Here is a 27,491-nt window from a genome sequence, read left to right as displayed (position 1 = left end):
GAGCTCTGGGTTTCTGTGAGGCATTGACTCAGCCCTTAGGTCTACCTGGATCTATTTGCTTTTGCGTTTGCTTCCTTACCTGGAGAAAACCCTGCATCCTGCAGTGCTCACTGACTGTTTGGTATCTGTGTTGATAAGTGGAAAAATCTGTCTTAACGTTCCACCTCACCAAGTGTCTGGCTCTCACTGCTAGCCTGTCGCTCTTTGTAATTTTATAACTGCCTAAGAAATTAAATCTGTGTTGTGATAAGTATTCTGTGTCTTCTTCCTTTTGTTTGCTACTTGGAGATGGGGCCAGATAAGATCAGGGTAAGGCTACGTGGCCCAAATCAAAACAGCAGCAGTTATGAGCCCTCGGTCTCAGCTGTGCTTTGAGTAGCTGCTCTCCACAGACACTCAGCTTGGGCTTTGCAGGGACTTGGAAAGGACAAGCTTGACTTTTTTCCTGGCACATTTTGCTTGCAAATGTAACTTTCCCTCTTGTTCCTCCTTAAAGCTGCTCTTCCCAGGACTTGCATTTGTGTATTTTTCTTATGCTGCTCAGGTGAGTTTGATAAGTGCCTTTATTCCTCTTTTTTTTTTCATGGGATGCATCTCAAGCAGTACTTTCATTCCCGGCCCACTCCCTGTGCTGTCGCTCCAGGCTTGTTGCTTCTCACGTTCAAGCCCTGCAGGGAGATGTGGAGCGAGCCCTTGCAGATGGGGGAGGAGGAGGCAGCTCCTGCTTCTGTGTCCTTCCTCCTGCAAAGCAGCGATGAGAGCTTTGATCGGGGTGGACAAGAGGAGCAAAAGCCTTTCTGCTCTCGCTGGCAATGTTGGAGCAGGCGGGGATGAGGTGAGGATGAGACTCTCCCTGTTCTCCCGTGCGGCTGTTTCCACAGCTGAGGAGCTGCAGGCACCGCCTCCCCTGATCCAGCTCTGGAGGGCAATGCTGCCCTGTCACTGCTGCTTTGTGCCTCCCTTTGCTCCAGGCAAAATAAGCTCTGTTAGCTCAGATGAGTGTCTCCAAACTGTTCACTCGGCTGCTGGTGATGTTTCCCTGTCTCTTGCCTGGAGCAAACTGGAGATCTGAGGGAAGTTGCTGGTGGATTCAGGAAGTGGCAGTGACTTCCATCTGCCGTGGTGATGCCAACAACTCCTCTGTCACCTGTGTCCCAGGTGGACAGTTATCCAGACCCATTGATGCTTTGGGAGGTCCAGCAGCCCCTCTGCTCCTGCCCTAGGGAAGCAAAGCAGAATATTCTCCAGCGACCATGGGGAAAATTGTGAACAGTGGGTCATACCCAGCCCTGAAATAGGCAGCTGTGGTTGCCTTCTGACAGCAGTTTCACATCCATCTGCTGGTACTGAGTTTGGCCCATTGAGCATGAGTTTCCAGGGAAGGGACTTAGCAATCCCATCTCCAATTATTTATCTTATTACAAGGGTAAGCATGGACTCATGCCTCTGTTCCTCCTTGCTTTCTCTTGGTACTGGGGAGGCTTTTGGGTTTGGCTGTGATGATTTGCCCAATGGTCAGGCCCTGATGCCCTTCATTACACAGGACCTGAGTCCAAGATGAAACAACTGAGCAGAAGCACAATCCTGGTGTGAACAGCCCCACTTGGGCTGTGGCTGAGCTGAACACAGTGCTGGGAGCAGAGGAAGGAGTGAGATACCAGGCAGAGCAGCTCACACTGCCTCTGGCCTGACTGGTTTGGATGCAGCATCACTCATTTTTAGAGCCAGTGGGCAGAAAGGAGATGCTGGGGTGGTGTTGGAGCCAGAGGTGATCACCAGCACCACTTTGATCCTGCTCAGGCTGCTCTGCAGCACCCACACTCAGCTGGTCCTTGAGCATTCACCTCTCCTGTGCTACATCCAACCCATGCAAGTCTCAGACAGACCCTTGGCAGAGGCTTTTTTAGCTAATTAATGATGAACTGTGAGGTAATGAGGGCATTGTGCCCAGATTGCTGGAGCTGAGGACAGCTGATGCTGGTTCCTCCGGCACTGGGTTATGTTTTGGGTTGGGGATTTCAGCAGAGAGCTTTACTAAGTTACAGGTGATAAAGGATTTGGAGATTGCTGTATCTGGGTAAGTCCATAAAGTAAGCTAGAGGGTTTGAGCAGTATTTTGATATTTTGGATTCTGTTTTGCAGGGGCAAGGAAAGCCCTGGGAGAGACTCATTTTTCCACAGGAGTTGTGTGGAGCTGGGGAGCACCAAGTGATGCAATACACGGATCCATTTTGTCCATGTGATGAGATCCACCTTGTCCACACGGTGGGTACAGAGTCACTTTTGGGTGCCAGTCTGGTGTGTAACTTCTCAGCATCTCCCTTGTCACTGCTGTCCCCTCCTCCTTGCTTTGAGGGAGGCTTGGTGGCACCATCAGCCACTGCTCCTCAGCAGCTCCAGATTGGGGCTGATAATTTATTTTAACTGTGGAGGGCAGGCAGAGGGATGGGCCTGTGGCTGGTGAGGGGAAGGCTTCTAGGGGCCAGCAGTGGGGGGGCTGTGCTCTGCTGTTGTGCAGCTGCTGGATGGAGGTGCAGGGGCCTGGGGCCACAGAGTATCCCTGTCCCTTTCTTGGGACCATCCCAGCCTTCTGTCCCCAGAGCATCCATGTTCTTTCTTCTATTCTCTGGCACCATCTCAACCTTCTTCTCCTGAAACATCCATGTTCTTTCCTCTCCTAAGAGTATCCCTGCTCCTTCCCTGGGAGCATCCCAGCCTTTCCTCCTCCAGAGCATCCCTGCATGTTTACCAGCAGCATCCCAGTCTTTTTCTTCCCAAAACCTCCCTACTCTTTTGCTGGCAGCATCCCAGCCTTTTCCCCTTGGTGCATCCATGCTCCTTCCCTTGTTTACTCCCATAACATCCCTCATCCACTTCTGCAGCACCTTCTGTGCATGCTGAGGGCATTTGCCTTGCTCTTGTGCTCCTTGACCCAGACCAAAACATGACTGGGAGGTGGAGAAATACTGATCTGTACTTGCCTTCACTCAGCCCCTGTGCCAAAACTGCTGGGGGAGGCAGAGGGTGCTTGGCTGCTGTGTGTGGAACTTGATCCAGCCCTGCTGGGATGAGGGGACTGTGGTGAGGCCAGAGCAGAGTGGGTCTGGCTTTGGCTGTGTGGCTGTGCTGCTGCTCTGCTGTGTTTTCTTGAGCAAATAATGCTGCAGCTTTTGGAATTGGGCCCAAAAATTGGGTTCTGGCAGGGGAGGGCAAAGCTCTGGGCTTCACTTAGCCCCACAGCCTTTGCTGCTGGCTGAAGCTTGGAGCAGGGCTGATGTGAAAGGAAATGCAGAGCCCGGGCTGTGTCCCCTCCCTCTGCACCATCAGGGCACAGGGCTCCAGGGGTCCCCTAAGGACCCCTCTGCTCTCTGTGGGCACCAAGCACGGTGGAATCATGCAGAGCATCTCTCCTCTCCTTACCCGAAAACAATTTTGGAAATGAAAGCCGGGAGAGACAGAGCCAGGGATGTTATCTCACCCCTTTTTACCGTTTCAGATAAGAAACAGCCTTTCATCTCTCCCAGGGTGAAAGGCAATTTGCATTTCAAGAGGTCAGGACGAAGCTTTTTCTCTTTACCATCCGAAATTCGTTATTCAAAGCCTATTTGGAAACAAAACAACACATGCACGGGAAGATGGCCTCTGCAGGCTCAAATTAACTGCTCCTGTCATCCCTGATTTCCCTGGCTGCTGCTGGAGGATGCGGGATCGAGGAGGAGGTACAGGCACTGCTGGAGATGTGAGAGGAGCAAACCTGTGAGCTGCTCGGTGTGGCTGGAGCTGCTCCAGGGCTCGGGGGTCTCCCCTGGGAATTGAGGGGGCTTTGCACCCCTCTGCCCTGCACAGGCTTGGCTTAGACAGGTCAGTTCCCTGAGGATAACTCCAGAGCCACCTCCCTGCAGCCCCTGCTTCCTTCCAGCCCTGGACTGGGACCTCAGCCTGGCTCCAACAACCCAATCCTGCCTAATAAAAAGGCTCTGACAGCCTGGAGCTTGGCTGGGGCTTGCTGGGCGCTGCTGCTTTGTTTTCTCAGCTGCTGCCTCTGCCCTCACTGCTGCCACTTATTGATATCAGAGTTTGCATTAGCAGGTGCAACTCTGGGATATTAAATTACCTATAAAAAGCCGTAGCAACGAAAGACATTGCTGGAGGCATCAAGGCCGCTGGTTTCAGGGGATTTTTTCCCTTGGTTTCAGGTGTTTTGTTTTGGTTTTTACCTTCATTTAAAGGAGATGTGAGGATGGGTAAAGTTGACTGAATAAAAAAATGTAAGTAAAAAGTGGAGTAAAGAGAGGGAGAAATAAATAAATAAATAAATAATCTTGTTTATCAAATGAAACAGCTGGGTAGAAAAAAAAAATGATCTCCGGGAAGAAAGCAGCTCCCTGGGCTATTTTTAGCTCTTTTGTTTCTCCCCCCCTTCCCACCCCCACCCTCCTTGCACAGTCTGAGGGTTTGGTGCATGTCAATCCTGCTGTTCTCCCTCACCTCCTGAGTGCCAGGTGATGTGCTCTTTTTTTTTTTTTTTTTTTTTTTTTTTTTTTTTTTAAATCTTATTTATAGCATGGAGGTGGGGGGAAGGGCAGCAGCATCAAGAGAGGCCGTGCAGGCATCGCCCTCAGTCCTGGCTGGGGAAAGGAGGGGGCAGCAGGGGCTGAGCCTCTCCTGCAGCATCCGGGGCTGCACATGGGCCCTCCCTCTCCTCGGCAGCTTCAGGAGCTGCCGTAACCCCCCCGAAGTTCCCTTTGCCTGCATCCTGGGGGGTTCCCAACAGCTCCAGGGCAGGGGCCACGTCTGCTGTCTCCTCTCAGCTCTTGCAGCAGTGGGGCTGGAGGAGCCCTGGATTTCCATCAAGCTTTTCCTCCCTCTAGGCACTATCATTCCTAAACCCATCCCGGCAAAGCTCTCCACTCCCCACAGGCACTCAGCCCTGCAACCTTCCCCTTTCCCAGCCATCCCTCCCAAGTCCCACATCTCCCATCCCATCTCCTGGATGCTGCTGCTGCCCCAAGACCCCGCTCCCCTCATCTCTGCCACCAGCTCCCCCCTCACCGAGCATCCTCGTGGGCTCTCATCTTTGTGCCCTTATGGAAGAAAATACATAATTCTTTTATTATTCAATTAGGAATTTAACACACAATCAGGTGATCGCTTTAAGAGGATTTCCTATAAGGCAGGATTTGAATAACGGGGCTATGAGTAATATATTCCCTTAACTGGTTTATTCCTTTATCAGATTTTTTTTTTCCCCTAAGCACTTTAATGCATTTACTTTCCCATTGTCGACACTTTTCTCCTCGCTCTTCCTCCCTCCCCGAGCTTATGCAAATCCCCGGTAAGGCGTTTAATGCGCCGTGTGTGTCAATAGTGCCCAAATCTTCGCGACAGCATTAGGCTTCATGCATGCCCCGGCTGATTAAGAGGGGTGGTGGGGCCAGCCTGGCTGCCCAAACCCCCTTCCAACCCCCACCGTGGGGCCAGCCAAGGGGCCTCTGCGCTGGGAGCTGCATTTTTTCAGAGAAAAGACCGGACTGAAAGTGGATTTTCTTTTGCAGGGCTGACCTGTCCGCCGCTGTTTGCCGCCCTGTCGCTCAGATTTCAGGATGTGTGGAGGTGTTCACTGCAAGAGGGGGATGGCTGTGGGTGGGATGTGAGTAGGGAAGGAAGAGGAAGGTGGTGCAATAACCCTTGAGCCGATATCAGTGTTGATTTGTGTGCACACAGTGGATCCTGTATGGCAGTGAGTGCTCAGGGTGCCTGCTGGAGCCCTGTGGGAGTGGCTTGGGCAGCACTGGCAGGAAAAGCTGGGCTTTTCCCACTTTTTGTGCCACCGAGAGCTGAGGTCAGCTCACCGTCACCACGTTGCCCAAGCCCTCCCTCGTGCTGTAGGTTTACTCTCCCTGAGGCAGCCTCTGGAATTTGATTTGGGGGGGTTGTTTAACCCTTTAAGCCTTTACAGACACGGGGTGTGATGTACCCGGTTACTGGGGGAGAAGCCTCGAGCTGGGCTCAGGGGATGGATTTGCCCTGCTCACCTTGGTGCAATGTTCCCTCTGAACCCTACAGACAGTGCTGGGAAAAGGGGAGCCTGGGGAAGAGGGCAGCAGTGATGAAAGGAATAGCAAAAAGGGTTGGCCTGTAATTCCTGGTTTTCTCACTGCCTGAGGGGTTTGTGGCTGTTGGTGAGGCTCGTGGTGAGCACAGCACGGGGGAAAACATAAACATCGCCTCCAAGGGTAACTCACCATTTTCTCCTTCCAGAGAAAATCGCCCTCAACCTGTGTCTGTAAATAGCCCGGTGAGTGGGAGCGAGCTGAACCGGCCCTTCCCGGCGTTGTTTCCTCTCCGCCCACCGCTGATTGTCTCCTTTTTTATCCCGTCCTGCCACTCTGGCTGTGCGTGCAGCAATTATGCAAAGTTGCAATCAAGGAGCTGAATTAGGAGCTCATCTTGGATTAATTAGTGATGGATGCAAATCTGTTCCAACAAAGAGGAGCGAGGGGAATGCAAAGGCCATGGGTATCCTCCCAGGGTTTCTCCAGCTCTCCCAGGCTGGTTTGAGGGCAGGAGGGATGCAGAGTTGTGCCTTGCAGGAGAATTGGGGCATCCACGTGAAAGAATTTGGTTCTTGGCTTTGGGACAAGGCTTGGGTGCCCCAAAGCTGATGCTCAGCTCTGCCCCTGCATCTCCATGGAGGTTTTAAACCCAGAGCTTTGGGCTTAGAGCATCTCCTCCCACTTCAGCCTTGTGGCAAAGCTTGGGGAAAAACCAGTTAATCCCTGCGGCCTCCAGTGCTGAGCTCCTGCCAGCGCTGGGGATTTCTGTTCCTCTGCAATCGGATTGTGACAAACCCCTCCACTTGCATTGAACAAATTCCCTGGCTACTCCCCGCTCCTTGCAGGCCTCAGTAATCCCCCAAGTGTGACTCTGGCCAAGAGGCAACATCCCTGATTAATCCCCGCCGCCGCCTCCACGCAAAGCCACGGCTGCCGAGGATGCTCCTGGCACGACATGGCCAGTGCTGGGAGCAGACCCCGGGGAGGGATGCAAAGGATGCAATGCTATTTAAAGGAGCTTTCCCAAGAGGGGATTGCAAGCTTAAGAACAGCCTCTTCTTCCCGTGAAGTGGAAAAGATGGATGTGCAGTGCTCCCGGGAGCACTGAGTGGGGGGGTGTGGGGAGGGGGTGTAGATGTTTAATCTCTTTGCCTGCCCCTCCTCGGTGTCACCCAGCCCAGCTGGTGCAGAGGGGGCACCCACTGGGCACAGAATAACCAGGGCAGCCTGGCAGGGTGAGCACAGCTTGATTAAGGAGCTCCTTAACCAAGGGATGGCTCCTGGCTGTGCCCACAGGGATGGAGACAGTAGGGACAGCCCCTTCCCATGGTCCCCAACAGTTTAAAGCCCTGTCTTGAGGATTTTGACAAACTGAAAGCTCTCTCCTTCCTCTCCCCTCTTGACAGCAACTATTAATAAAACCTGACTCGGCTGGAAGGGCAAGGAAAGAAACAACAATACAGGACATTTCTGGAGATGGTCCTAATCCAGCATCTCGGAGCCAAATGAATCAGCAGCTCCTTATTCTGCTGGCAGGATTAGTCAATGTTCATCCAGGCTCCTGGGAAGCGAGGTGAGGCTCTGCATAACAAGGAGCCGTGGCAAGGTGGCCACAGGATGTTGGCTGGTTCATGGAGCCAAGCAAATCCCTCCTTTGTAATCCTGCAAACACTGTTGGGATGCACCCACTCGTGCTGGGAGCCATGGGACAGCAGGGAGAGGCAGGAGAAGGGGAAAACAAAAAAATACCTCTAAAAATCTGCAGTGTGGGTGAGGGATTAGGCTGTTGGATGTAGGGTGTGGGGAAAAGACTCCAGGCGGGGCTGTGTGTAAGGGATGTCCCTCATGCCACAGGGACCAGGATGCCTGGGACCATGAGCACCATGCCTGGCTGGTTCTCCTGGCTGTTAAAGTGGGTCAAGTAGAAACCCAAGGAGCATCTGAGCTCACCAACCTTGAGCCAACTATGTGGAAGCTGAATTATTCACGGCTGGCTTAAAAAATTGAAGAGCCCAGCAAAACTCCAGGAGAGCCCATGGGACCCCCATACCCTTGTCAGGCAGGGGCAGCTCAGGCTGCCCATGCTCAGGGGGCACCCTGGGCATTTTGGGGGCGGGGGGACTCTGTTGTTTGTGTCTAACACTGCCCTTGGGGATGGGGAAAGCAAAGGGAAAGCACCCAGAGAAGTTCACCCTGATGGATTCATCTCCCTATATTCCCTGTAGCACTCCAAGCTGTAGCAGTTTCCTGGGGTATCCCAGCATGGTTCTGTCACATCTACAGCAGGAGAAGTTGAAAGAGAACCCCCTTGTCCCCTAAAATGTGGATCTTTTGATAGCGTGATTTTAGAGAGGCGGCTAAAACTTGGGGCCTTGATCTTTGCCACCATGTGTTTGGTTACTGCATCTCCCCACAGCTTGGAGAACACCACATCCATTTGGGAGCTGAGCTGCTCCCCTCAGCTGGGTTGTCTCTAAAGGAGCACCCCTGGTGCTATTCCCAGGGCTTTGGAATGGGGAGAAGCGGCTCCTGGGGGGAATCCCTGTGGTGAGTAATGTTGCCTGGCGAGCGCCGGGAAAAGGCGGGTGCACATATGCTTCAGCTCATCCTGCTCTTTTCCTGGAGCACTCTCACTGTCTGGGTGCCAACCAGCAGCAGACACGGCCAGGCAACCCCCATCACATTCACACCCCCCCCCCCCTTTTTTTTTTTACATTTTCAAGGTTCTTGGAAAATGTAAAAAAATGATGGAGTCTGGTGTAGAGCAAGGGGATGTACCCCAAGGGGAGTGAGGTGTTTTGAGATTTTACAAAGACACTATGAAATTAAAGCTGAACAAATGTGCCAAAGCAAACAGCCCAAAAAAATCCCCCTTTGCACCAGAGGGCCGAGCTGTGCAGGTGCTCAGCCCAGAGGGGAGCAGAGAAGGCTGAGCCCCGGCTCCAGGCCATGCTTGGCACAGCAATCGGGTGTGCTTTGAGCCAAACTCCAGCTATTTCAGCCAAGGAGAAAAGATGGAAATTTCCACCTGGCCTGTTTTCTTCCCTGTGAAGAATTTGCAGGAGACCCTTTCCTCAGCCCCGTTCCCGGCAGAGGGGTGGCTGGGGCAGTACAGGCAGTTGTGTCTCTAATTTCCTCTGGCAGCAGCAGCAGCGCATCCCCGGCCCCACACGCTGATTTACACAACGCAGCATCTATTGACTGCGAGGATATTGTAATTCACAGCCCGGGGCGGTGCAGCCACGGCCTGGGAGCAGCGATGGTTCCTCTCCTCCTTCCTGCTGCCTCCATCCTCACATACTCTGCGAGGAGAGCCCAGCAAGGGCTTTCAGCCAGTTCGCTGGGAGGGGGCACCTGCTGAGTCCCCCCTCTGTCCCTTGCTGCTCCTGGAGAGAATCCGATAGCACCAGATCCCTGTGATGGAGCCTGCAGCCTGGGCCGGCTCACCCAGCCCAGGAGGGATGGGGACACCTGCCACGATCACCCACCTTTGGGACAGGTGTCTTCTCCCTGGATGGATATCCACACTGCCCCATAGTGCTGGATCCTTTCCTCCTCTGCTTCCACTCCCTGGTTTTTAAGGGGAGCAGAGGCCCTCTTGGTTGTTTCCTCAAAAAGCTGGGGGCTTTCTGTGTTCTGTTAGCCAGAGCTGCAATCCATCCCATCCCTCCGTCTGTCCACCCATCCCTCCTGACTCCATCAGTCCCTCTTAGACAAAACCCTTCGCAGGGCAAAAACAACCCTCTCCCTGAAAAGCTCATGCCCTGAATGAAATTACGGGGGCTTTCTTCCTAATTAATCTCCCTTTGCAATTAGCTCCGGGCCTCCGCCATCCCTCTAAGGCGCCCGTAGCCGGTTACCTATAGGCGGTACCTATAGGCGGTGCCTATGGACAGGGGCATGGGCGTGCATCGGGAAAGCCTCTCCCGCGGCCCCGGGGCGGGCGGGGGGGCTCGGGGGAGGAGCGGGAGGCAGAGCCGGGGGGAGGCAGGGCCGGGGGGAGGCAGAGCCGGGGGGAGGCAGAGCCGGGGGGAGGCAGAGCCGGGGCCGCCCCCGCTCCGCGCCGCCGCCGCACTCGGTGCCGGCCCCCTCCCGGCGGAGGCTCCGGTATGGCGGGGCCGGGGGCCGGCGGCCGCTGGGGCTGAGCGGGGCGGGCCAGCGCCGGTGCCGCAGAGCCGCCGCGGCGGAGCGAGGTAAGAACCGCGGCGACCTGTTGTGTTCGGCCGGGACCGCCGGGGAGCGGGGGAAAAGGAGGGGAAGCCGCCGCCCCGAGCCCTTGCCTGCCCCGGCCCCGCTGAGCATCTTCCCGGCCCCCCCCCCCCCGAGCATCCTCCGGGCGCGGCCGGGGCCAGGAGCTTCTCCTTCAGACCAGGGACGTGGGGTACCGAATTCCCCCCGTTTATGGCAACTTCGCCCCCGGCAAGATGTCAGGGGACCCTTTTGCCAGAGCAAAACCCGCTTTTGTGCCCTAACAGGAGGGCTGCGATGCCCGGGGGTCACGCAGAGCCGGGGGGCAGCGGGGCAAGGGCTCCTCTGGGCTGAGATCTCCCACCGCTGCCCGCGATGGAGAAACGCCCCCACCCCCCACTGGGGCCACAGGGGTGGCGGGGTGTAAATCTGTAGGGGCAGACGGATGTAAATCCGGCGGGAGGAGAAAATCCAATTTACGGCAGCGCAGGGATGCTCGGGGGAGCGAGGCGGAGAGTGCCGGCGGCTGGTCCAGCGCCGCGGCTGTGCAGCGCATCCCGCACCCCGCTCTGCTCCTGGCCCCGGGAAGTTTGGGCCACACACAGTACGTACGAGGCTTTTCCAGCTGGTATGTATGGGATTTCCTACTATGGAAAAATCCTGCAACAGGCTTTCCGGCACCCCGGGAGATGCTTCCCACTGGGTTTTATCGCCTGGGGTGGCAGCAGGCACGGGAGGGTGTGGGTGAAGGGGATTGCAGACAGCTCCTCTGGGAGCAGCAGGATGGAGCGGTGTCCCCAGGACAGCGTGCTCTGCTGGGTTGTTCTGCTCGTGGAGCTCTGGGATGGGGATCTTGGGGAGCTCTGGGAGGGGGACCCCATCCCAGCCCCCCAGCAGTGTTGTGACCTCAGCACAGCCTCGGGGCCGGGGCAGTGCTGCCCTGTGCAGCCGCCCCTGCAGCAAGAGAAGCATTTTAGGCTCCAGGAACTCACTCACAGGGTGTGTGAGCATCACATTTGCCCACCCACCTCAGGGCCCTCCAGCATCCAACACATCCTGGCAGCTGGAAAACCTCTCTGCTCCTACAAACGCCATGTCTGGTAGGGAGACCAAAGAAATCACTGTCATTGATTTTTCCTCCCTTGCCTGACTCAACCTACTGCCTTGGAGGAGATTTTTTTCACCACCACCACCCCTGGATGCCAGGGAGATCTGCAGGAGGTGGGCTGAGGACGGGCAAGGAATTCAGAGCAGTCCCCTGGGGCTGAACCACAGAGATGAAGCCTGTTTTGGGTGGCTCTGGCGGGGTCGCTGGAGGATGTCATGTATTTGAAGAGTTCTTTTTGGGATGTATTTGGTGCAGCCCCTCTCAGGCGTGATGCTGGGGTCTCTCTGGCAGCTCTTGCAGCAGGTTCGTGCTGGCTCTGATCCTCCAGAAAAGCAGATCTGAAAAAAGCAGGGTCCTACCTCCTCTCTGAAAGCTGCAAGAGTGTGTCTGCCCGGGCTGGCAGCTCTGCCCCAGCCCCAGGCACCAGAGATGCTGAGAAGGGCATAAAGCAGAGCAAGTGTTCTGCCTGCAGGGAGCGAGGGCTTCCCGAGGCAGGCGGGATCATTCCCGCAGCCGCCTTTCCATGAGTGCTTTTCATCCATTAATTTCTCTAATTGCTTTTGGAAATCACAGTGGTGTTTGTCTTTGGTAGCATCCCTGTGAGGTGCTGAGCCAGGCTGTGTCTGTGCTCTTGTGGGTCCCCCACGAGCTCTGCTCACCACCCCAAAGGTAAACTTCCACTCAGAAGGTCGGTGGATCTCATTTGCCTCGGGGAAATCATCTTTCCAGGAGGGAAAAACATCAGAACTGCTGGGATACAGCCAGGTGGAGAAGGCTCAGGGCCACCCACGTGCCATTGTCCTTTGCAGACCCTTGGCATCACCCAGGAGGGACACAGGAGCAGGGGACCCCAGGGGTGTCACTGCTGTCCCTCCCTCTCAGGTGGCCAGGATGGGCTCGGTGGGAGCCGAGCGCTTCAAGGAGCTGAGCCCAGCGGCCACGCCGGAGGGGAACGTGGTGATGAGCTTCAGCTTCGACAGCTACCAGCTGGAGGAGGATGAGCTGCAGCGGGGCAGCCAGGCCAAGGGTGTCCTCACCTTCATGGAGCCAGGTGAGGGCAGGCACGGCCCAACCTGACCCACAGCCAGCAGCCAGGTTCCCTGCTTGTTTCCCACCCGCTCAGGAGCTTCCTAGGATGGGTTTGATAGCCACAGATAGCCTGAAATGCCACAATATTGCCCACTACCCTTTTTCATCCCTTTTTGTACCCGTGTGAGCCACCAGCACATCCTGTGACAGTGGGCTCTGCAGGCTGGCAAGGAGTTGAGGATTGGTGCCCTGGTTCTCCTGCCAGGCTCAGCCCCAGCCTGCAGCTTCATCTTTCTCTATGCAGGACTCAGGGACACCCCTGGGATTCACCCCAGCCCTGGGTCCACATCCTGAGGCAGCCCTGTCCACCTCCATACCCACCTTGACCCTTCCTGCACCTTGACTTGTGCTGTTATGTGCACCCTCAGCGTGCTTAGCTGCAATTAAAACTCACCGGAACCCAAAGCCCAGATGTTTTCCTGCCTCCTGGGTCTCAACTGAAATGTCTTTATTTAGGGAAGGAAATTCTCAGAGCTGGGGCTATTTGTACATCTCAGGGAGCTGAGCTGTTTTATCGCTTCAAGGCTGGGGTCTGACGTGGATCTCAGGGGTGCAGCAGTGCCACTGTCATGTCTTTTTCTCTTTCTTTCCTCTCTTGGGGCAGTTTCTGAGGACCCTGAGCCTCAGGATCGATACCATGGGATTTATTTTGCCATGCTGTTGGCTGGGGTGGGATTTCTCCTGCCCTACAACAGCTTTATCACCGATGTGGATTACCTGCACCATAAATATCCAGGTAGGTCTGGAGCAGCTCCAGCACTTCCCTGACACCCCAAACCCGGGGAGAGCTCAATCCCACTTCCAAGGGAGCTGAACTCCCCATCACATGCCTCTCTTCAGGGACCTCCATTGTCTTTGACATGAGCCTCACCTACATCCTGGTGGCCTTGGTGGCCGTCATCCTCAACAACGCGCTGGTGGAGCTGCTGAGCCTGCACACCCGGATCTCTGTGGGTGAGTGGGGTCCCTGCAGCTCCAGGCAGTGCTGTCCCCCTGCTGTGCCCCTGCCACCACTTCTGTCTGCCCCCCACAGGCTACCTCTTTGCCCTGGGGCCCCTGCTCTTTGTCAGCATCTGTGACGTGTGGCTAGAGCTGTTCAGCCGCAGACAAGCCTACGCCATCAACCTGGTGGCTGTCGGGGTGGTGGCCTTTGGCTGCACAGGTATGTGGCAGAGCAGCTGGGCTGGGACATGGCAGGCAGGGGTGGGAAACAGCCCCAATCCCTGAGCCATGATCTCCTGGGACAACCTCCTGCTCTGATCCCTATAACCCTCAGGCCCCACCCCCTCCACCTCTGTCCAGGCATTGTGGGACTGGCCAGGGGCACCAGCACCAAACCATGTATGGGTCACCAACACCACTGATCTGGGCCACCATGGTGACATCCCAAGCCCCCACACCTGGTGCCCACTCTGGGTGGGGACAGAGCATCCAGGGAGGAAAAAAGGCCCTGCTGCTTTTGGAGCAAGGAGGCTGCTGGAAGGAGCAGCTCCCAGTTCCCTCTGGGGTTTCTTCCCCCTTCCCGGAGTTTCGGCTGCAGCAATAATCCTTCCTTCTCCCCTCTGTGCATCTCTCCTGAAGTGCAGCAATCCAGCTTCTACGGCTACACGGGGCTGCTGCCCAAGCGCTACACGCAGGGAGTGATGACGGGCGAGAGTAAGTACCCACAGCCACTCACCATGTCCACATCCCACCACATGGCCTCGCACCTTCTCCTGGGGCCCCAGTCAGTCACACCTGGGTCCCCACCGGCCCCAGCACAGCCCAGCTGGGTTGCCAGCACATCAGGGACACCTCAGGGTGCTCCCCAGCAAACCAGGGAGTTTGCTGGTATTTAAGTCCCTGCACTGCCATGCCAGGCTGGCGGTGAGGATGTCTTCCAGAAGCTTTATCACCCCAAAATCACTACTGGTGACTCCTCTATACCAGGAAGCATCACATTCACACAGTGGGGGATCATGAGGATCCCTGGGCTGGGATTCAAGGGGGCCCTGCACTGACAGCTCTCCCACACCACCAGGCACCGCCGGGGTCATCATCTCGCTCAGCCGCATCTTCACCAAGCTGCTGCTGTCGGACGAGAAGGAGAACACTGTCATCTTCTTCTTCATCTCCATCGGCATGGAGCTGACGTGCTTCATCCTGCACCTCCTGGTGAAGCGTACCCGCTTCGTGCGCTACTACACGGACTGTTCCCGCAAGGGCCTCCCCGAGAGCCGCGGGGCCGGCGACCCCGGCACCGGCTACCGCGTGCACCACGATGTAACCTCTGAGGATGTCCGATTTGTAAGCCAAGAGTGGGTTTCCCTCCCCAGCCCTGGGGTTCTTTGCCGCTGCACCTCAGCACTGCTGTCCCCTCTCCCCTCTCATCCAGGAAAATCGGGAGCAGGGGCAGCCGAGCTCCCCCCAGGGCAGCCCCGGCCCTGAAGCTGAGCTGGCTGGGAGTGGCACCTACATGCGCTTCGATGTCCCTCGGCCCAAGATCAAGAGGAGCTGGCCCAGCTTCCGAGGTGAGTGGTGGGCTCAGGGAAAAGGCATGCCCGTGGGGTGGGATAAATGATCAGTGACACAGAGTTATGGGGGAGGATTATCCCCAAGGCTGGAGAGGGACTTCTGAAAAGGGTATGGACTAGCAGGACAAAGGGAAATGGCTTCAAACTGACAAGAGGACAGGATTAGATGGGATATTTATCAAGAAATTCTTCCCCGTGAGGGTGGGGAGGGCCCTGGTACATGCTGCCCAGAGAAACTGTGGCTGCCCTGTTCCTGAAAGTGTTTGAGGCCAGGTTGGACAGGGCTTGCAGCAACCTGGGATTGTGGAAGGTGTCCCTGCCCATGGCAGGGGGTTGGAACTGGATGATCTTTAACAGTCCCTTCCATCCCAAACCAGTCTATGATTCTATCATCCCTTTCCTAATGATATGCCCAAAACCATGGGACAAATTCATTTTCGAAAGGCAGCCCCAGGGGTCAGACGAAGCTCTCAGGCTCTCCAAGGGGGGCGGGGTGCAGTTTTGGCTGAGCTGTGCTGCCTGTCCCTGACAGACATGCTGCTCTACCGCTATGTCGTGTCCCGGCTCATCTGGGCCTACATGCTCTCCATCGCCATGACCTACTTCATCACGCTGTGCCTCTTTCCTGGGCTGGAGTCAGAGATCCACAACTGCACACTGGGGGAATGGCTCCCCATCCTCATCATGGCCATCTTCAACCTCTCTGACTTCGTTGGCAAGGTAGGAGAGAGGCCAGAGCCAGCACAGTGAGGGTCTGTCCTCCTTTGGTGTCCTCTTTTTAAGCCACTTGGCTCCACCAAGGGTCATCTCTACCCATGGGGCTCTAACCAGTGCAAGGCTGGTGCTCACCAGCACGGCCGAGGTTGGGTTCCCACAGCACTTCATCTCCTTTTTGCCCCATTTTGGGCACCGCAGGGCCCTCCCCAGCCTCCTCATGCCCCCCAGCAGAGTCTCTGCCCCTCTCTGCAGATCCTGGCTGCCCTGCCCTACGACTGGAGAGGGACCCACCTCCTCGTCTACTCCTGCCTCCGTGTGGTCTTCATCCCCCTCTTCATCATGTGTGTTTACCCCAATGGGCAGCCCACCTTCGGCCACCCCGCCTGGCCCTGCATCTTCTCCCTCCTCATGGGCATCACCAATGGCTACTTTGGCAGCGTCCCCATGATCCTGGCCGCAGGCAAAGTGAGCCCGGAGCAGCGGGAGCTGGCAGGTAGGACCAAGCCCTCCCGGGAATCCCACGTGGTGTGGTCAGAGCACCCTGACACCCCCTGTCCTTCCCACAGGGAACACCATGACTGTGTCCTACATGACAGGCTTGACGCTGGGCTCGGCCGTGGCGTATTTTGCCTACAGCCTCACCAGTACCTCCCACAGCACCTGTTTCTACACCGAGACCTCCAATGGCTCCTTTACCTTGGGGTACTGAGATCTGGGGCAGGGCAGTGGGGACAGGATGGGACCTGCTTCCCACCATGGTCCCCAGAGCCCCACATCCCTCCTCAAGGAGGGAGCCTGGAGCTAGAAATCCACCCCAGCATGGACAAGGACTGTGGCGTTCCAAAATGGCCTGTGCTCCCCAGCCAGGCACTGTGCAGGGCCACTGCTTGGGGTGACATTCCTCCCACCCCAGGGGACAGTTCTTGTTGCTTTTGGGGGATCTCCCCATCAGCAATGTGCAGCTCTCCAGTGAAGGCTGGGGATCTTCTGTTTGCACCAAGCCATTGCCAGGAGGAAAATACTGCCAAATCCTAAAGGGAATAGGACCAGCACTGGGGAGGAGGGTGATGGAGGGCTGGTAAGGAAGAAGAGGGGCAAGAAAGGAAGGAAACACTCCTTCAGGTGGTTCTGGGAAGGTGGGTCTCAACTTCCACTGATGGTGCCGCAGGTTTTCACCAGGAATGGCTTGAAATCACAGTCCCTCCCTAAATAAGCGAATCACTTCTGATGGTTGGGGAAAAGATTTTTTTGTGTGTGTCTTGTTTTACCCCACTAACTGTAACAGAGGCAGGGTCTTGCCTCCCCCCCACCCCACACTGTGAATCTGTCCCATTGCAAGGGGTAGAGGGGGGGGGTCCCAAGGCTACAGCACTGCCAGTGCCACCTGCAGGCCACTGCTGAGCTTCAAGGTTTATTGCACAGGACATAAGTGAAGCTGATTAAATAATTAAATGTCTTTGCAACAATGGTTGGTCCTTAGCTGTGCCACTGGTACTAGTGGGACTTGACCACTGGTGATGGGCTGGGCTGGCACACACAGTGGTGCCTGCTGCGTGTCCTGTTGGGTCTTGGGGTGCCCCTTGTGCTGCTCCCCATCTTCAGGGCCCCCTTTGTCACCTGGGGTGGTTGAACATGTCACTGGGTTACACCAAACACCTGCCAGCCTGCAAACTGCTGTGGGCATCACACGGGAGAGGGAACAGGCCAAGAGGAACAGAAAACATCAGGAGAAGGTGCCAATACCATGTTTTGGAACCAGCTGCACCTCGCTGTGCCAGCTGGCAGGTGCCAATTCCCAGGGAATCAAGCCCAAGGAGCCAGTGAGTGCCAGGCTTGGCCCCGACCTGGCCCCCACAGCACGGGAGGGTCTGGCCATTGCCAAGCTCCTGCCTCTATGAAGTGCAGCTCATACCAAAAAGAGCAAATCCAGCATTTCATCCTCAGCACATGGTGCCCTGAGGATGGTGACAGAGGGAGGACTCACAACCCACAGGCCCTGTCCAGCAGACACCTCTACTCCAGTGTCCAGTCCTGTCCATTGGTGCCACCACATCACACAGACGGGTTCTCCCCAAAAAGCCACCAGGCACCTGGGCTGTGTCTTTCTCCAGGGCAGGGGCTGAACCAAAAAGCCATCATTGCCACCAAGGGGAGAAAAACCCTGCGGTCAGGACAAGTGAGACAAAGAAAGATGCTTCGTTGGGTTGCTTTTTTTCAATTAGATTTTTTTTTTTTTTTATGAAAAAAGATCACACTGAGTTCTCCAACAAACAGAATGCCAAAAAAATTGTTTTAAACAAAACATAAACAAAACAAAACAAAAAGACAAAAACCTGGCTCTCCTTTCCTCTCGATTGTCTGAAATATCCTTGTGTTCCATAGAAGGCAGTGGGTTTTAAGTGCTTTCTATTTAACATTAGCATAAAATCTCTCTCGCGCGCTCTCTCGCTCTTTAAAATATGCTCACACAATTTGCTTCTAGAAGTACAGTACACTTTGAGCGTGGGGGTTGTGCCTGTTCCCAGATCATTTACAATCACAATCCAACAGGAAATAAAAAATAATATTCTAAACGTCAGACTGTGTTCATTTCTGCCGTTGTGGGTTTTTTTCTTTTTTTGTTTTTTATAATTTCATAATTTTTTTCACAGTTTTAAAAAGTTTATATTTATATATATATATTTATATTTATATTTATAATTAAAAAGTTGAATCCATTTAAAGACTTATAATACAGGAGGGCTAAAGAGTCTTTTGGTACATTAAAACTGTACAGGCTAGAACCGTCACTGTCCGCCGTGCCGAGGCGCCGGTGGCCCGGGGTGGAGATGGTACGAGCTCAGCACCATTGTGGTTTGTTTAAAGGACCAGGGGTAACTCTGTGGGGCTGTCCCTCACCCCTGAGTCCCGGCCTCCAGTCTCTGGTACGCAGCCAGGGTGGAGAGTTTCCAATCTGTCCTTGGCTTAAGCATCTCCCCACTGGAGCCTGGGCCGAGCCGGGCCCCGCTCCGCGTCCTGGCGATCCGTAGTGCGAGTCGGGAGTTGCAAAGATCAGTGCGTCTCTTGGGAGTTTTAAGTGCAAGGATGGTGTGTCGTCCTCCTCAGATTCTCTTCTAGTGTTCCCCCTTGCCAGGTGTAACCCTGGAGCAGCAGTGGCAGTGCCATGGGTCTGGCATGTGCCCAAGGGGAGCTCAGCTCCTCGGTAGATGGAGGAAGATGAACAGTGCAGTCCCTGAGCCCAAGGTGGCAGCGGGGCTCTGTCTGTGGGGACGCTGCAGGCAGGCACAGCCAGGTTCACACACCGTCCTCACTCCCTTCAAATGATGGGCAAGGCTTCCCAGCAGCTCCACGTCTCAGAGCAGGCAAGGCATGGCAGGTAAAGCTGGATGAGGGATGCCAGATTCCAGTGGCCTCTATCTTCTTTCCTCCAAGCAGCAGCTGTTCCCAGTCATTTCCTGCCTCTTTACTACACGCTCCAAGATGAGGTCGCAGTTTGCCACTTGTTACTCCCCTGGCCACCTGCTTGCTCCCTCCAGCACCTTCACAGGGCAGAAGGGGTGCAGAGCTGCAGAGGGTTCAGACTGTTTGTTCGAGGCAGTGGGAAGGCAGCGGGAAGGCAGCATTCCAGTCTGGATGTTGGCCCCTCTTCCACCTGGCTCCTCCCAGCCTGGAGGATTCTCTTCTGCCATGTCAGTGCTGGGGCCAGCCCTGTCCTGTAGTGCTCCACACACTGTTGGAGGGGTCTCCAGGGAAAGGGAACGGCAAAGGCAAAAAGGCGCCGAGAGGATCGAGACGAGGCGCTGAGAGAGACTCATCTCCTTTCTCTTTCACCCTGTCCTTCCTATAAAGGGTCATGCGAAACTAAGCCGGAAAGGGAATATAAGGACGGAGAGGAGCGCACGCAGAAGGCAAGAGGGTCCTTCCACGTGCGGGCGGCTTACGAGTTACTGATGGGGGAAATGACACAAAAGGGATCCCTCCTGCCGGGGGGTCCCGCTGGTGAAATGATCACGAGACCCATGTGCTTTCCTGGACCAAAAGGAGGAAGGGAGAAGTTGGTCAAGTGTCACCTTACTTAAAGCCACTTCCAGAAGAGCCTCGGGGTTCAAGCACCACCACCACCCACAATGGCATCTTCCTCAAGTCCTGTAACTGCTTCCCCAACCCCTTTCTTCAGCCTTCTCCTTCCTCCTCACGTCTCTCGCGCTCTCCTGTCTGTAGTGTGACACAGAAATGAGCAGTGAAAGAAACAATCATGTCGTCTGAACAGGCACGTCCTCAGGTTTGTCCCATCCCTTCCCAGGGGGTGGCATGTGTCCCCTGGGTGGTCAGCAAATGACAGGGACCCCATCAGTGTTGAAGATCATGCCCGTGGTGGGCTCGTAGGTCCCTGCAAGGTAGTAGAGGTCCTCACTGTCTTGGTATTTCTTCGTCTTTAGCATCTGCTCATATTGATCCAGACCAACAACAAGACACTTGTGTGAGATGGTCTGGACATCATTTTCATCCACGTGAGAGGACTGGTAGAGGGCTCTCTGCACAACAGGAACAGAAGGAAGGAGGTGGGAAAAAAAGGGGCCATTAGATCACACAGCATTTACAGCATCATCTTCAAAGAGCAGGAAAAACACTCATCATAATGGGATAGGACTCTGCTCACACTCAAGAACACCTCACTCATCCCAACAGCCAGCCACTGAGAATCTGCACAGGGCCCTGGGCAGCCTGGACAATCCCTCCAGCCCACTGAACCTGAGCCCTGGCTTTCACTTGGCTCCCACTGGTGGGAATGCTGCAGCTGCCAAGCACACATAAAGGAAATATGGAGGCCAGGAGTTTGTCAACCTAATTTCAAGGATGCAAATGCAAAGATGGGTGCTGGATACCAGCTCCCTGTTTCCCCCTACACCCAGCACCTGCAGCTATTCTCACCCCCCCAGAAATATCCATCCCAAGTCCTGGGCACTGCAGACTTGGCAGCCAAGGCAAAAAGCAAGAGCCAGAGAAGTTTGGGGAGCATTTCCCAGCAGTATTTATTTGTTACAGGGTATCCAGCATTCCCTCCCAGCCTTCCCCCAGTCTCACCAACCTCCATAAAGTCCTTCCTCTGGCTGGATGCTTGCAAAGCTGTGGACAGACTCCTGCCCGATTTCTGATCCCAGCGCTGTGCCCAAGAAGAAAAGAGGAAACAGAGATGAAAATCTGGTGAATTTGTTGTTTTTCCATGCCATCATCTGCACCACATGTGCTTTTGGAACTTCAACTCCTGCCCATTGCCACTAGGAATAAATCCTGCTGTAAACTAGCTACACACATGCAAAATCCAGTGTTTCTTAGCACCAGGCCCATCCTTCTTACACTTTAAAGATTTGATCTGGCTCTTGATATTCTTTTTGGACGAATGCAAAAGTCTTTGTTTCCTAATACAGAGAAATCCACCCGTCCCTTCTCCAAAAGGCCAACACTGGGCTTGCCCACACCACAGGCAGCCCCCACAAGATGAAAGAATGGGGCCATCCCCTTCAGGGTACCAGTAACAAATTTGGCCTTGGGTGTTTTCCTCATCATTGGAAACAAAAGGGAGCAAGGAGCCTTGCAGCCCTCTCAGCAAAGGAGACCAGCCTACCTTGCCTTCATTGAGTTTTTTCCCAGGGTTGGTTTCTTCTGGGTGATAAAACCATTTGACTCGGACCACCATGTTGTTCCCCCAAGACTCCCACATGCTCTGGATGCGGCCGATGTAGGGCAGGTTGGGGCGGCCAGCGGAGAGGAAAACGGCGCAGTCTCCGATGCGGATGATCTCCTTGCCCCGCACAATGGCCTTGTAGAACAGCTTCCTGGCCTTCCCTTTCATTCCTCGTCTCTGCCAAGAGAGGATCCCACAGGTGCTCAGCCAGGGATCACCCATATTTTCGCCACACACCACTGGTTTGCCCTGTCCCACATGCATCCCTTTGCTGTTGGCAGAGCCACAGTATTCCCATAGGAACTGGGGCAGAGAGATACACACCATGCAGAATGGCTTCCCCAACACAGCGAAAGCCAACCCCAATCTCCCTGCAAGGCTGGGACACTTGGCACACCATGCCAGCAGTTCCACCACGCCAGAAGAAGGAAAGAAGCACCAGGAGAGGCAAACTCAAATGCTGAGCGCTATGGGAGCACTTACCTGTGTGGGTTTCCCAAACCACTTCCAGAGCTGTCGTGCCGGGAGGAAAGCAGCAATCTTGGGCCTGTTCTCCACGGAGGGCAAGCGCTGGCGCTTGGCCAGCTCCTTGGTGGTGGGCAGGTGGATGCCCTCGCGCTTCTTGGGCCGGCTCTTGTTGCCGCCCTGTGGCGGGGCCGGCTGCTGCGCCGGCTGCTGCGCCGGCTGCTTCTGGCCCTGCGGGTGGGAGGAGGCCCGGGACTTCCCCACCTGCTTGGTTTGCTTGGGTGGGAGGGTTTGCTGCACCGAGGAACTTGGCTGGGCCTCAGCTACTTCGTCGTCAGAGCTGCAGGAGGAATCTTCATCCGTAGTGGAGGAGGAAGAAGAGCTGGAGCTTGATGAAGAAGAGGTTGATGAGGTGGAGGAAGAGGAGGAAGATGAAGATGAAGAGGAGCTGCTGCTAGAAGAGGAAGAAGAAGAGGAGTTGGAGGAGGAGAGAGGGGTGGATGCTCTTGAGCTGGCTGAGCTGCTGTCTTGGGCTTCTCCTTGGTTCTTCTCAGCCTCCTCTTCTCCCTCTGACTCCGAGCTGCTGTCGCTGCTGTTGCTGTCAGACTCCTCCATGGCTGCTGGAGCTGCTGCCTTTTCTTCCTGGTCCTTTGAAGCAGCAAGGCTCTCTGCTGAGGCATCAAACTTTCCTCCAAAGCTGGCAGGGGAAGGGTCTCCTTCAGCCACCTTGGCTCGGGAAGATTTCTGCTTGCCCTCCACACTCACTGCAGAGGAATAGCCCAGCCCCAAGAGACTCTTCCCATCTCTGTGACTGGCCAGGTTCGAGTCCTCCAGCATCCTCATTGCCTCCTTCATCTTCTTTGTCTTTGGAGACATCACACCCTCATGGTCCAGCTTGATCAGGATTTCATTGTCATGCTTCCTCTGAGACTTGACCATGGTACCAAACTCTTGTGTCTCTTCTGTGGGCCGCCCTTTCTTGGCCTTGGCTTTGGACACCGACGCATCGCTGGAGCCAAAGGCCGCCAGTGTTCCCGGGAGATCACTGTAGGGCTCCGTGCTGAGGATGCTGCCAAACACAGCAGGCTGGTAAGAGGGTTGTGGGGGGCTGTGCAGCTTTGTGGAGATCTTCGTTTTGCTGGCTTTTGACCGTTTTTCCTCTGTGGGAGCAGGAGAGCCTCCAGTCGGCAGCGGTTGTGATTTTCGTGACCCCTTCATGCTTGGCTTGCTCAAGCACGCCGGCTTCTCTGGGACTGAGGAGGTAACAGGTGAAGGCTCCACCTGATCCTTCTCTTCAGGCAAGGCAGCCTCTTCTGCAGAGGAGAAGAAACACAAAGACAAGATGTTATCCCTCCAGATGGGCTTTATTAGCTCAGACACAACCAGACACCAGTGCTGACTGGTCTCTGGTCAAGCATGGCTTGTTCCTGCCTGCTCAGGTACCCCCAAAGGAACACAGGGGGTGTCCTCACTGCTCACTGAACAGCCTGGCCTGGTGCCAGCACTTGTGAGAAGTGATGGACAATGCCCAGGGGTGCTGCTTCAACTTCAGGAGAACCAAACTACAAATCTCCTGCACCTTTGGCCCTACCGATGGCTCCAGAGATGGCTCAGCTGAAACAGAGACTCTGCTCCACATTCCTGACTGACATAAGGAAGCTGTCACAGCACAGGCCAGCTTCCAAGCCAGCCTCCTGTAAACTGTAGCCACAGCAGAGCAAGATGCATGGGTGCTTTGCACTCAAGCAATGCATGTATCCTCACAATCCTGCTCCAAGCAACAGCCACACTGTTCTTGGGGAGAACAGTGGGGAACTGTGCAAGGATTCCCTCAGCTCCATGTCTGTCGGTGTGGCAACTTACCAGCTTTGGCCTTGACACTTGGCTTTCTCCCTCGCCCTTTGCCCTTTGACACAGGCTCCTCTGACCCCAGTGCAGCTCCCTCTTTTCCTTCTCCAGTGTCTTTGCTGGATTTACGGCTGCGGCGCTTGGTGCTGGGCACCAGAAGGGCAGGGGAAGGCTCAGCACCTGGAACAGGTGAAAGAGATGTTCAAACGCAGTCAAATAACATATAAAACAGAAATGTAATATAGTGAAAGTATCCCAACCAAATCTGCAATAGGGACTGGGCCTTTTTCCTTATGGGTGATATCCCACCCCAGCTCTGTGTTCTGTAATTGATGGTGCAATCTTTGTTAACTTGTCCCAAAATTTAAGGAAAGCAGCCCAAAACTCCATATATGTCAGAGTGGGAAGTGTCTTGCAAAAAAACTGAACAGCAAGACTCACACTGGATCTTGTAGTCAGGTGGGAGAAGCCGAATGTGAGACAGTGGGATGCGTCCCGTGTCCCCATCATCGAACTCTACTGTGATGAGATCACCATCTTCCTCCAGATCCAGGGTTCCTGTGGGATGGGGAGCAGAAGAAGGGATTAGGAACAAACACTGGAGTACAAACTCCTTGTAAGGGAAGTGGGGACATGGGGAAAGGCAGGGGTGCTGCACCAGTTGCAAACCATCCCACCTCACCTTTCCTGTGCAGGGAGGGCACAGAAGGCTCACTCTGCAATGGAAAGTCCCTGATAAACCAGCCCAGTCAGTGTGAAATTCCCCATCAGCAGCATGGCTCCAGAACGTAACAGCCATTCCACATTGACTTCCCACCTCTCTCCATTATTTCCCTCTATTCTTGCAGAAATTCACTTCTTTCCTTTCACTGAGGTATCTTTTTACCTGTGTTTTGTAACTACTCTCAGCCATCATAAACCACTGCTTTTCACTTTCTCCAAGAGAAATAAGCTGTGTTCTCATCCCCTCTTCTTGCATAAGCATTACTGCTTTATACATCAAAAGTCATTATTCCCTTTTACATACATGGTATGACCAAGAGCCCAAAAACAAGACTGGTCATGGCAGAATTGTCCAGAGCCGTTCACCATCTTTTTAGTGAGACCAGACTGGAGAGTTTTGTGTTAGAGCAAAGTTGTGAGTGTCCAGGTGATTTAAAAAAAACTGGACTCAGGTTTCTAAAACAGGCTTAGAAATTATTGATGCCTGGAATAAATTCTGACTTTCTGAAATGCATTAAATGTCCTTGATATATTTAAGCTTGTAAATTGCTCGAATCTCTTCCTGAACCTGCAGGATGTTACTAAATCTGCTTCATTAATGAGAAGGACATGACGTGGAGGAGAGAACAGGCCAGGCTCTGACCTCCAGGACACTCACAGCAGAGCTCAGGGCTTCTCCAGACAAGCCTGACATCCCTGAGGACACAGAGGGCTGAGACATCCCAGGTTCACAGCACAGAGCAGCCAGGGTGGCCTTACCTCGGACAACTGTCCCTGGGTAGAGGCAGCGGTACTGCTGGCTCCAGTAGGCTGCAATCCTCGTGCCCTCGGGCAGGAACCGCACTGAAGGGGGTTTCACATCGATGATCTGCTCAGGGAAAGGGGAAGGCAATTACTGACCACCCTGACACCAGCACAGACCATCCCACCACACCTGGCATGGAGCAAAGCAGCTCTGGAGAAAGCGAGGGACAGTTTCCCTGCTATGGAATGGCCTACTGTGTGAAGGATCATCCCTGCTGGAATACAGGACTACTGCCTGCTGCCAGTGGGGGAGCTTGGCCATGGGGCAGCGAGCGCATCAAGGGGAGTTCTGCCCACACTGACCATGGGGGCATCCCTGCAGCTGGAGGAGAGAGCTTCCAGCTATCCTTCCCCACCCCACAACAGGGCATGGGCACCGAGGACAGGGCACACGTACCGCTTCCTGCAGGAGCTGCTCCAGGCAGTAAATGTGGGGACGGTTTCCCCTCTCGCCCTCCACCACCACCCGGTATCTGAAACACAAAGGCTCAGTCAGACACAGCACATGGGAGACACCACCCTGACCAGGTAATGCCTCTCTCGGAGGATGTGAGAGCACTTAATGAGAGATAATTGGATTTCCCTCAGTGCTGATAAACCAGAGTGAACTCTCTTTCCCTCCCTGCCAGACACTGCCAGCCTCTGGGCAGCCAGCTCTACACAACCCCCAAACTGATCCATGCCACAGCTGTGTCCCCATTTTCTGGCAGATCCCAGGTGGATACAGCAGCCCCTCAACTCACATGTCTGGTGAATGCACTGTCTTGACATGCCCAGCATACAGCAGCTTGTCATCCATGGGGATGAGGACACGCAGGCCATCCTTCAGCTCATCCTTGTCAATGATGCAGGAACGGGGAGCTGTGAGGTGTTGGAGCAAGATGGGGATTAGTGAGCACCACACATGGGAAAGGGACAGTGAGGGGAGAAGGAAGCTTCATATTCCCAGCAGCAGTGCCCCCTCTCTTGGTAATAACATACCAGTAAATGAAAATAGGGCAACTCAGAGACTGGGCTTCAACTAGATGTCACAGTGAGCCTGATGCTGATCAGGCTTAGCTTTTACTGCATTGACTGAAAAAGTGGCATCTCCACCCCAAAGACCCATGACTTTGGAAAGAGAACGTGTGAAAGTAGCACAGTTGTCCTCTGAGCAGCCCTGGGAAACCTGCCCAGCTTCTCTACCTGTAAAATCCTGCCCTCACCTGGTGTGGGTGGCCTCTCAACCAGCATGCTCAGTGGGATGTTCTCATCCTCTGAGAAGCTGCTGTCTTGGTTGGGTTCAAAATCCTCCTCTGCTGCCATGCTCTCCATGAGCTTGCTGACAGCTCCTCCCTTCCCTCGGTTCTGCAGGAGAGCAAGCAGCACATCAGCTGGATCACCACAGGAAACAGTCTGATCCCATCTCACTTTCCTCCAACAAAAAATAATCTGCAGATATCGGGACAAACCTGTCTCCATCCTCAGAAATGTTCATCTCACAAACAGTTAAATGGGTATGCCCAAACTTTTTGCTGCCTTTATCCCCAAGCATCACCAGCAGTTGACCAAAAGCTATTCCCCACATCCTCAATCTTGGAGGTTGGGAGAGATGCTGTGGAGTTGTAGTTTTGCTCCACATTCACCAGAATGCTCCTGGGCCTCTGCCTTCACTGAACAGGCACCAGGCACTGTTCCTATTTCTTCTCCAGTCTCCATGATCTGTTCCTTGCTGTTACACACAGACCAAAAGCATCACACAGAAATCACGTGAGAATACAGCAATGTGTGTTATGAGAGATGACAGGCTACAGCAGTGGAGCAGGAACCAGCCATGACCCAGTGCTGAGCAGGGCTACTCCATCACCATCTCCTTGGTCCTTGCTGTCCATGCAAGCTCTCCCTCCACCCTGTGGCAGCCTTAGAGAAAATCCTGCCTGCTCACTAATTTGGGGGATGAAGGTAAATGAACACCAGATGGTAGCAGCAGGTACTATCTGAGAATCTTCCTTGGATTTTAGGCATCTCAAACTAGGCCTTTGCCTTTAGCACACCCAGCAAAACCTGCACCTGTTTTCCCTCCCTCACACTGCAACAGTCCAGGATAGAGCTGGGCTCTGCAGCCACACTAGAACCAACCCTCACCTCTTTTTTCACCTCCTTGGCTTTCACCTTAGCTTTGCTCTTCTTGGTGGAGCCCATGGCACTTGCCAGGCTCAGCCGAACATCAGAGGGGGAGCTGGGGATGCCAGGAGGAGACATGGATGGGGAAGAGGAGCAGCAGGGTGTTTCTTTACCCTTCTTCCGCTGCTAAA

General features: G+C 54.6%; 2 protein-coding genes across 5 annotated transcripts in view; one reads left to right on the top strand and one right to left on the bottom strand.

Annotated features, from left to right (window-relative positions):
- Window positions 1-10,834: 10,834 nt before the first annotated feature.
- SLC29A4 (solute carrier family 29 member 4) lies at window positions 10,835-19,306 on the top strand. 2 transcript variants are annotated; one of them, XM_083872209.1, is made up of 11 exons: window positions 10,835-10,848; window positions 12,235-12,403; window positions 13,046-13,177; window positions 13,282-13,395; window positions 13,475-13,603; window positions 14,023-14,097; window positions 14,462-14,727; window positions 14,816-14,951; window positions 15,487-15,674; window positions 15,924-16,164; window positions 16,238-19,306. In XM_083872209.1, the coding sequence occupies exons 2-11, from the start codon at window positions 12,244-12,246 to the stop codon at window positions 16,378-16,380; spliced, it is 1,584 nt and encodes a 527-aa protein (XP_083728335.1). In that variant the 5' UTR covers window positions 10,835-10,848; window positions 12,235-12,243; the 3' UTR covers window positions 16,381-19,306. The 2 variants fall into 2 exon arrangements, with proteins under 2 accessions (XP_083728335.1, XP_083728336.1); XM_083872210.1 differs by lacking the exon at window positions 13,046-13,177.
- A 137-nt stretch (window positions 19,307-19,443) lies between these two features.
- Window positions 19,444-27,491, bottom strand: part of TNRC18 (trinucleotide repeat containing 18) — a 53,464-nt gene continuing 45,416 nt past the window's right edge. For all 3 annotated transcript variants that reach the window (XM_083872206.1, XM_083872207.1, XM_083872208.1), the window contains exons 18-28: window positions 27,322-27,486; window positions 26,403-26,544; window positions 25,941-26,058; window positions 25,595-25,670; window positions 25,153-25,261; window positions 24,112-24,228; window positions 23,686-23,850; window positions 21,841-23,135; window positions 21,298-21,534; window positions 20,761-20,835; window positions 19,444-20,206 (exon numbers count right to left, since the gene is read on the bottom strand). In XM_083872206.1, the coding sequence (XP_083728332.1) occupies window positions 20,000-20,206; window positions 20,761-20,835; window positions 21,298-21,534; window positions 21,841-23,135; window positions 23,686-23,850; window positions 24,112-24,228; window positions 25,153-25,261; window positions 25,595-25,670; window positions 25,941-26,058; window positions 26,403-26,544; window positions 27,322-27,486 (2,706 nt within the window). In that variant the 3' untranslated portion in view covers window positions 19,444-19,999. The remainder of the gene's footprint in view (window positions 20,207-20,760; window positions 20,836-21,297; window positions 21,535-21,840; window positions 23,136-23,685; window positions 23,851-24,111; window positions 24,229-25,152; window positions 25,262-25,594; window positions 25,671-25,940; window positions 26,059-26,402; window positions 26,545-27,321; window positions 27,487-27,491) is intronic.

This window comes from Zosterops lateralis, assembly GCF_965231275.1.
Source record: "Zosterops lateralis genome assembly, chromosome: 15".
In the NCBI taxonomy this organism is placed as follows: domain Eukaryota; kingdom Metazoa; phylum Chordata; class Aves; order Passeriformes; family Zosteropidae; genus Zosterops; species Zosterops lateralis.
The sequence above is the reverse complement of the archived record's forward strand: the minus strand, read 5'-3'. Positions and strand labels throughout refer to the sequence as shown.

What these genes read in the sequence shown, in the direction of transcription:
- SLC29A4 (XM_083872209.1), top strand. Translation starts at nt 12,244, where the DNA reads ATGGGCTCGGTGGGAGCCGAGCGCTTCAAGGAGCTGAGCCCAGCGGCC. An exon ending in GGTGGCCTTTGGCTGCACAG is followed by an intron (nt 13,604 to 14,022) that starts GTATGTGGCAGA and finishes TCTCTCCTGAAG; the next exon opens with TGCAGCAATCCAGCTTCTAC. An exon ending in TCTCTGACTTCGTTGGCAAG is followed by an intron (nt 15,675 to 15,923) that starts GTAGGAGAGAGG and finishes CCCTCTCTGCAG; the next exon opens with ATCCTGGCTGCCCTGCCCTA.